This window comes from Hipposideros armiger, unplaced genomic scaffold (assembly GCF_001890085.2).
Source record: "Hipposideros armiger isolate ML-2016 unplaced genomic scaffold, ASM189008v1 scaffold_273, whole genome shotgun sequence".
NCBI lineage: Eukaryota > Metazoa > Chordata > Mammalia > Chiroptera > Hipposideridae > Hipposideros > Hipposideros armiger.
The window spans coordinates 277,402-286,627 of NW_017731623.1; the positions used below are offsets into that span (position 1 = coordinate 277,402).

At 36.6% G+C, this 9,226-nt stretch overlaps 1 protein-coding gene across 11 annotated transcripts in view; it reads left to right on the forward strand.

The window, feature by feature from the left end:
- AGFG1 (ArfGAP with FG repeats 1) overlaps positions 1-2,728 on the forward strand; it is a 76,687-nt gene extending 73,959 nt beyond the window's left edge. For all 11 annotated transcript variants that reach the window (XM_019657092.1, XM_019657094.1, XM_019657095.1 and 8 more), the window contains one exon: positions 758-2,728. In XM_019657092.1, coding sequence (XP_019512637.1) covers positions 758-817 — 60 coding nt within the window. In that variant the 3' untranslated portion in view covers positions 818-2,728. The remainder of the gene's footprint in view (positions 1-757) is intronic.
- The last annotated feature ends 6,498 nt before the right edge of the window (positions 2,729-9,226 follow it).

The following is a 9,226-nucleotide window of genomic DNA, read 5'->3' on the forward strand; positions in this document are numbered from 1 at the left end:
TTTTTAGAATCTATTTTGAGGATTACCGTATTTGCCGGCGTATACGACGACCCCCTAACATTTCCACTCAAAATACAGAGTTTGTTATATACTCGCCGTATAAGACTACCCCCTCTTCCGCACACCTTCCACACACCAAATAAAAGGTAGAACAATATCAGATTTGATTTCAACATTTATATTTATATTCAAATGCTTATGACATGCAGGAAAACTGTCACAAGGCTGTATGTAATCAAACATATACATAAATCGCGATTCGCGATTTTGCGCTATCATACTGGGTGTATGGTCGGCTGTGTGCGATTTTGCGAGTGTGGTAAAATCGCATAACAGCAAAATCGCATAACAGCCGAGCATACACCCAGCAGCGCTGCTGATGCCTGAACGGTATGTGGAATGAAGTGGGCGGGCATCGGGAGGCCACTATGGCACGGGGCAAGCACTATGAGCAGTCTATCTGAAGTGTACCTGGCGTATAAGACGACCCCCCACTTGGAGGCATATTTTTCAGGGCCAAAAAATCGTCTTATACGCCGGCAAATACGGTATATGAAATAATGAATATGAAAGAGACAATACACAGCGCCTGACGCCTAATAGTTTTACTATATAGTATGTTGCTAATAATGATAATGACTAGATTTGATTGCCAACAATCCTAATCTAAATACTGTTTAATATTTTCATCTTTTCCACACATACCACTATTGTTTGTCCATTTATTTATAATATTTTGTCTTATGTTTTCCTTTAGACTGGTGCACCAACAGGACAATTTCCAACAGGAAGCTCATCAACCAATCCTTTCTTATAGCCTTATATAGACATTTTACTGGAACGAACTTTTACGTGGTCACATTACATCTCTTCGCCTCTTGCACTGTTGTCTTGTTTCACTGATCTTAGCTTTAAACACAAGAGAAGTCTTTAAAAAGCCTGCATAAACACCAGGTAATATGTGCAAAACAGAGGGCTCCAGTAACAACTTTTAACCTGTGAATTGGCACAAAAAGGTAGCGGTATCATGTATATTAAAAATTGGCTAATATTAAGTTATTGCAGATACCACATTCATTATGCTGCAGTACTGTACATATTTTTCTTAGAAATTAGCTACTTGTGCATATCAGTATTTGTAACTTTTAACACATTGTTATGTGAAAAATGTTACTGGGGAAATAGATCAGCCACTTTTAAGGTGCTGTCATATATCCTGGAATGAATGACCTAAAATCATTTTAACCATTGCTACTGGAAAGTTACAAAGTCAAAATTGGAAGGTTTTATTCGTTCTTGAATTTTTCCTTTCTAAAGAGCTCTTCTATTTATACATGCCGAAATTCTTCAAAAATGTAGAAGGTTACCTGTCTGCATAATAAAGCTGATCATGTTTTGCTACAGTTTGCAGGTGAAAAAATAAATATTAGAAAATATACGACTGTTTTTGTGTTCTTGCTGCAATGCCTTTACCAAAGTGGCCTTAAATATGAGTAGTGAATTGAGAACATCTCGAATTCTTAAATTAGAATTTCAGAAGACTTCTAGTGACTAACTTTTATGTCTAAAAGAGAAAATTTTATAAAAAGGCCATGTAGAAAATGTATTAAAACTACTATGACTGGTATATTCAGGAATATGTCAGTGGTAAAGCATTTAAATGTAGCTTGTCAGATTCACCGTAATCCTTCTAATTTCTTTGCAACTTAATTTTGTGAAATTTGTATATATGAAGAATTTGCATGTATGTGTATTTACAAATTTTTAAAATTATCTTGAATTCTCAGACTGCAGAAGGCCTATTTTAAATATTGATTTTAAAAATATTGTCTTTGAATGTATTGGAAGCAGACATGCATTAACTGTGACATGATTGCACCTCGGTTTTTTTCCCCCCCCTTTGGACAAACTGATAATAGGACATTTGTTTATGTTCGTTTCTGGGGGCAAAGAAACTGGAACCCAGTATTACTTTAAAGTTATAGAATACTTTGTTTAAAAAGACAGCGATACTAATGTTTAGTTTTATCTTTTTGTTAATATTCAAATGAACTTGTTTAAATGTTTATGTATAGTAATGCCTCATTCATCCAGAGATAATCTGGCAATCTCATCAAAACAGAACATAACTGAGAAACTTGGAATAGTTTTTTTTTTAATGCCTTTGAGCATCCCACATCAGTCACAAAATCTATACTGATTATTTGATTTTCCAGCCCCATAGCCTGTTAGCAGTTCAGAAGTGGTGGCTGGAAAGGAAGGAGATAGAAAAAACTCAGAAGAGCATATGCTGTCAAAGACCATTTAGTGTAGGGACAGCCTGCCCAGCCTAGAGGACACCACCATATTACATCAACCTCACTATGACTCTGTGTCATCAAGAAAAGGTGAAATTACATATACAAGTATGTAATACATGTTTGTAAAGTTTTATCTTACAACGATTAGGAATTTTTTAAAAAGCTTTGGTATTAAAAGAGGTGAACATCTGTTTCCTCAAACATTTTATTCATGTTGAATACCTTTTTCAGTGGTGACTACATGAGTTATCATACTGTATTAAAATCTGTAGCATTTTAGACTTGTTAAAGCATTGCTGTCCATTGCATATCTAGCTGAATGTGTGGTGTATCTGAACCATTTTGATAAGCAAGAAGACTGGGAAATCGCTGCCCCTTTTCTGAGCAGTATGCCTCTTCTTTTAGAATTAAATGAATGCTGCAAAGGTCTTGGTGTGTGTTGGTGTATACTTGAAATGTTTCTACATTTTTGGGGTCTCCCTCCAACCCCTTTTTCATGGAAGGAAAACTTAAGAAATATCCTTGAATTTCTATGTTCTAGATTGTATTGGGCCCCAATCCATTCATATGTACAGAGTTATAATATATAATTGTAGACCATTAACCCAATAACCTACCAGGCTTTCCATTTAAGAAATAAGTAAATTAAACAGCTGTTATTAAAATAATTTTAAAGACTATTTTTTTCTGGGTAAATTTTGAAGTTTTTAATTAAATGGGAACTTACTGAGTTGAAATGAGTGCTTCTAAAATCACAATACTTAGTTTAAGAAGCGATCCAGCTTTAAAGTGGGTTTAAATCAACTTCTGTTAGCCTTTCCTATTCAGATGTGCTTCTGAATAGGAACTGTGTTGGGTGCTGAAGAAGACAAAGTTCTCCAAGGTGACAAGGCTGAAGACCTTCGTGTTCCCTAGCTTTCTGGCTGACTCAGATCATCTCTTCTGCTCCATCTTGACTCACGAAAGAACATTTTCTTTTTTGGGGTGGCGAACTTTGTTGATAAAGTTTAAAGGCATATTTTATTTTCATTTTTGTGAAAATAGAGATTACGTAATCACTATCTTCCTTAAAATAATTCCTTCTGAATTTGAAGAACCTGAGTTGCCCCGCCCCCAACACACAGTCTCTTTGCTGCAGTTCCTATAAATTGGCAAGATGGAGTAACGGGCTGTTTCCACAGCACCAACGGTTTTGGAGCATTTTGGTGTTGGGACCATAGCTCTAAAAAATCACTGAAGAGCCCCAAAATCTTTTGTTCATGTAACTTGCGTTGATCAGAATTTACTGTATTAGAAATTAATACCGAGTCATTTAAAAACCATGTTTATTTAAATATAACAATAATAAACCCATTACTTGTTAACATAAATACCATTTTCGGTAAATGTGTTACCAAAAACAGTGAGAAGGGCATTATTTTACATTTTACGCATCTCTCTAATACCTGGCTCAAGAGAAGCAGTTGGGTCTTCATAGCAAGTCTTTTGACATCACGTGGCAGGTAGAGCCTGGAAAACTCCACTGTGCACTTGTGAAGTCAGGAGTGAAATATACAACATTTTAGTAGTACAAAAATAGTGTTGGCCTTGGGTTTGGGGGACCCTCAAGGGTCCTCAGATCACGCCGAGAACCACTGCACTCCACCTTAAGTTTGTATGTTTCTGGAACGACAGTGTTTAGTTGTAAACATATACTCCCTGAACTTTTAAATGTTTTTGTTTGCTAGGTGGGAAAAATTGAAATTCCAGTTGAAATTGCTAACATTAACATTGTTTTCTGGATTTTTCTTCTATTTTTATTTGATAGTACTTTGATAATTGAATTGGTGAAAATCTCCTTTAAAAAGGATATTACAAGTTCTGATTCATGGTTATTGGTGTATATTTTTTAATCATTTACTATTATGGAAATTGTGTAATTGTTTTGGGGGACTATCATGTAGCTATTTTAAAATTTTAATAGCACACCTTGCTGAAGTAAAGTGCATTTTTTTTTTTTTAATGAAAAGTGTATTCCTCTTAACAAAAATCACTACTCTCCAGGAAGTCAGCTAGTACAATTAAAGGTTAGTGTTTTCCCACAGAGGCTTTTTTTACACTTTGTTCATCTTTAAAGAGAACACTTGCTGTTGCTTCTTGCTTAAAATGTTTTGAAATTCTTCTGAAGTCATATTTTGGCATAATGCTCACCACACACTGTAAAACATCCTCTTTCCTTGCGTTTGTGCTCCTGTGCCGAACTCCTGCTCAGAAGGACTCGCCTCCTCTTCAGCCTCCACTTGCGCTCAGACTTAGGTTGGTAAATGACTCTAAGGAAGCATTATGAAGATAACGTCTTTTTAAAAAGTAATGACTTCAGAGTCATGTGGTTTTACGGGGTGTGGTTTATTAAGCCCTTTCCATGTATCAAACTTGCTAAGTGCTTTTCATGTATTATCTCATACAGCCCTTAAAGTGGACTCATACGTTAAGGAAGAATGAAGAAAGGCAGAGAGGTTAAGCTAGGGACAGAGCTTTTGCTCTGGGGAGCAAGTATTTTATTGAATTAAAATGCCGTCACATTTATTTTACGTACATAGATTTTTTTTTTAATCTTGAAATTCCGAGGGAGTTTTATATCCTATATACCTTGTAAAACTTAATCATTTAATTTGAGTTCCATTTATAATTTGATGAAATCAATATAGTTTATTCTTTAGGAGTTTATTTAAACTTTGCAAGTAAATTAATGGGGTGATTATTGGAGCTCGTTTTAAACTAGAGAGACATCTGAAGTAGTACAGTGACTCCTATTTTGTGAAACATTCCAGCTTTATTGATAGTTTGTGCCCTAGACAGTTTCCAATTTTACTTTTTCAAAGATGCTGTTATTAAAATGTATATTAGCATACTGTATTGAACCCATCCTCATTAGTCAAGTTTTTCTCTATATTTTAAAACATTATAATGTCATTAATTAAAATTTTTATGTAGTATATTTGGACAAATGAATATATGACCAGGATGTAATTCAGTGTTTTGCTGGTGAATGTTTGACAACTTTTTCTCTCATGAGAAAGTGCGCTGTTTTGTAATGTTCACTGATATTTGTGGTGTAAACACTCACCATGGTTGATTTCACCTGCCGATCTGACAATAAACTTGGGAGTTAGAAAGAGGTGACACGCTAGCAGCTCCAGTACAGCGCTGATAATTCCACAGCTCATTCGTATATGGGTTATTCGGTGATTGTATCCAATAACTGAAGAGCCTCTTGTTTTGTGTTAGTTCAGCAAGATTTGGGCACTAATTCATTTCTAGACATGCACTGTTTAATCTGTGCACTGTGAACCCTGGTTTTGAAATGCTGTCATGGTATGGGCCCTGAATTCTGCCTGCAGTTGTTTTTTAGTTTGACCAGCACTGTGTTTTAAAAATGTGGATTTTGAATAGTGTCAAAGGGAGTGTGTGCTCTAAGCATGGCCAGTCGCCTACCTACCACTCTCAACTTTCTTATTAGCCTCAAACATTCAGTGAATTTAAGGCCATTGAATTGGAAAACCCTGAGTAGACAGAAAAGGGCTCTTAGCCCCCTCTTATTCTGATTTTGGAGTCAGCCCTGTAGGATTTGAATTTATGATATTTTCTAGTGAAGACTATTGCCAAGAAGGGGTTTTCTTTCAGATAACTTCTGTGTATTCTGCTTATTTTATGCCAATGGTTACAAATTCAACACGTTTAAATATATTTTTGAAACCTTGTCCAACTCAGGGCTGAGGCGTTCATGACAACAGCATGTTGTGATTCAGGCTTTTGTGTAAAGGGAAGGTGAGTCTGGATAAAAGATTTCACTTGGTGATTAAAATGCCCATTGGTTTTCTGACTGGTTCCCTGGAATCTCTAGTAGATGTTACCCAACTTACAGCTTAAGCAATGAGAGTAAGATTTAAACTCTGAATTCTCAACATTTTCTCTCAGTGGAGCAGAAAGGACTGAGGAAGCAAACACCCAGGAGCCTTCTAATTTTGACTAAATGACCATTAAGTAAAAGGCAGCAAAGGATTGTAAGCTGAAGTTACACAGTCAGTGTCTCAGACGGCTGTGGATACAATCAGGTTTTTTAAAGACTTGAAGGGTTTTTATAATGTTATAAAATAATCCATGCTTATGATTTTTAAAAATAATGCAATATACAATAAACTGAAAAAGTGTCTCCTTCCTGTGACTTCATTAGAATACCCCAGAGGAATATAGTTTCTTGTGTTCATGGATATCTTTTCATTTCAGAAATGTTCTCATTAATCTTAAGTATCTCTCTACACATATATGCTTCTCACTGTCCTCCCTTATTTTAGGTGTACAATTTTGAAAATTGGTTCTTTTTAAACTTGGTTATCTTTCTGTATTATCACATCCAGCCCCAATTCATTATTTTAATGGCTCCAAGATTTCATTGTATGGCTGTTCCCTTTTGAAGAACATTTATTTGTTTATAGATTTTTTTACTAAAAACATTGTGACAATGAGAACATCCTTATGCATATATAAAGATTACTGTTAATTCTGCCTGACTGGAAACTCAGTAAAATAGACATCCTATTTTGAGGCTCACCAGCTGTGTGATCTTGTGCTTCTACTTAGAGCATTCTTTCATGAGGAAGGAAACAAATTCTCGAATTGACTACCTTAAAAATGTGAAAAAATCCTGTTTTAATTGAACTAAGGAGGCATTCAGTCAGTTCACTAAAAGATTGTGCAAGTTCCCATCTATTTTACACCATTTGTTCATTGTCCCCACCCACGACTCGGAGTTTCTAATAGTACAGTTTGGGACTATTTTCTATTACTACTTGTCAGTATTGAGCCTTATCTACATTAGCTTAGAATACACCTTATTTTTAAAAGGAAAAAAGTTTACTATGGCAAAATCTATTTAAGCACAACCACATTTTCATTGTTTCTAAAAAACTCGCTCCCTTTGCCTTAGAAAAGATTTGGGCAATCACCAAAAGCTCTGATTCTCATTCTTTACAGGATGGGAGTCCAGAGAATTTAACATGCAATTATCCATTAGTCAAGGACAGGATTTGCTTCCTGGCATAGTTCATTTATGAGGAATAATTCCAGCCTCCATAATTGACAGAAAAAGTACCTTCGCACGTTAAGGCTAGAAATAGGGAGCCAGAGAACCTACTGAGAAGCCTGAAGGAAAGAACCAGGCGTTGTTGTCAGCAGTGTAAGTCTTGGAAGTTGTTAACATGCCAAGATTTGTGAAGACCCATCTTAGTACAGGCCATGGTTTTAGGTATTGGACGAAAACTTCAAGGCCGATTTCAGTATTCATTTCTGAAGCCCTTTACTGTAATAGGTAAATTTGGTTAATAAGTTCTTATTGCTTGTGAAATATTGTTGGAAGAGCTTTTTGAAAATAAAGACTTGTGAATTTGTGTACCGTTTGAGAATAGCTTCTTTAATTGCCACATAAGACATCTGGGATATTGAAAGAATAACATTTGTCATTCACATTATGTGTATCTTGTAAAGCAGCTTAAGTGTCTTCTTTCAGCTTAACCTTTCCTGTTCCATTAAGTATACAAGGACTGCTTTTGTCACATTTTCCCTGCTTTTTAAATTACAAAATATTTTTTAAAAGCATATGTTTGTTACTGAACTCCCAATGTTGATCCTTTCTCCCCCTCACCCCCCCCCCAAAGGATGACATTTTTTCTTGAAATACATAATGGTTTAGCTTGGTTTTAAGACAGTATAGTAATTGGGCTGGCCGAGTGACGTGTTGGTTAGGAGTTGGCTTGGGACGCCAGCTCTGAGCAGCAGGGTCCCAGTTCAGGTCCCACATGAGGGTCAGTGATGCTCCGCCCTCTACAGCTAAGATGGTGAATAACAGCTCGACCTGGAGCTGGGCTGCCGTGAGTCGCCGGTGACGGCTTAGGCTGCAGTGGGGCTGCCCGGCAGCTGGCGTGAGCAGCCATCCAATGGCTGGCAAGTAACTGCCTCACCAGGGAAGAGCGCAATGATACCAACATGGGCCAGTGAAGTGACGTCCTCCACAGCTAGACTAAAGAACAAAAGGACAGCAATTTGTTCGCCTTCCCCAATTCCCCAATAAAATCTTAAAGAAAAAAAAGACAGTATTGAAATTGGATTTTTACCTACTCTGTGACCTATAGGAATTAAAAAGAGTGAGCTGTGCCCCAGCTCTTCACATCTCCTATGCTATGTCCTGGTAGTGGTCATGGTTCTTTGTTGTGTGTCTATCCCAGCTGTTGTATACATTTTTGTTGTTTAAATTATTTTCATTAACCATCACCAGAACCCAGAAAAAAAAAATACTTTTCCTTAGAATCCCTGTTTACACCACCATCATCCCCCCCCCCCGCTAGTGCCCAGGTAAACTATACTTTAGTCTCCCTTATTTAATGAGAAAAGATTCAAATTTGTTTTATCCATTTTTTTCCTTAAATGTTATACTGACAGCTTTTACTGAACATCAGGATTGGGGCTCTGAAGAGTAACTGAACCAGAGTCCAGATTGCCGTGTTGCAGTCTCCAGGTCGGTCATTACCTGGCATTTGGGCAGGTAAGTTAGATGCTTCCAGCTACCTAATTTTAAAATGAGCGCTCTTGCGAATGGTAAAACACACGTCCCATCAGCCATGTGGAATGCATGGTTAAGTTACAGATTCGTTTGGGGAATTGGAATTAAACATTTCAAAATAATAGCTGTTAAGTAGATGAAACTGGTTTTTGGAGATAGAAATACCAGCTGTCAGCATATAGTTCAATATTGTGGTCACTAGTAATTAGCTTTGTGTGCATTTCATATAAATTGATGTCATTTAATGGCACAATAACTGCTTCCAGGCAGTACTTACCACAGGAAAATTGACATTTAGGAATTTGGCCAGGATTATACAGCTAAGAGGCAG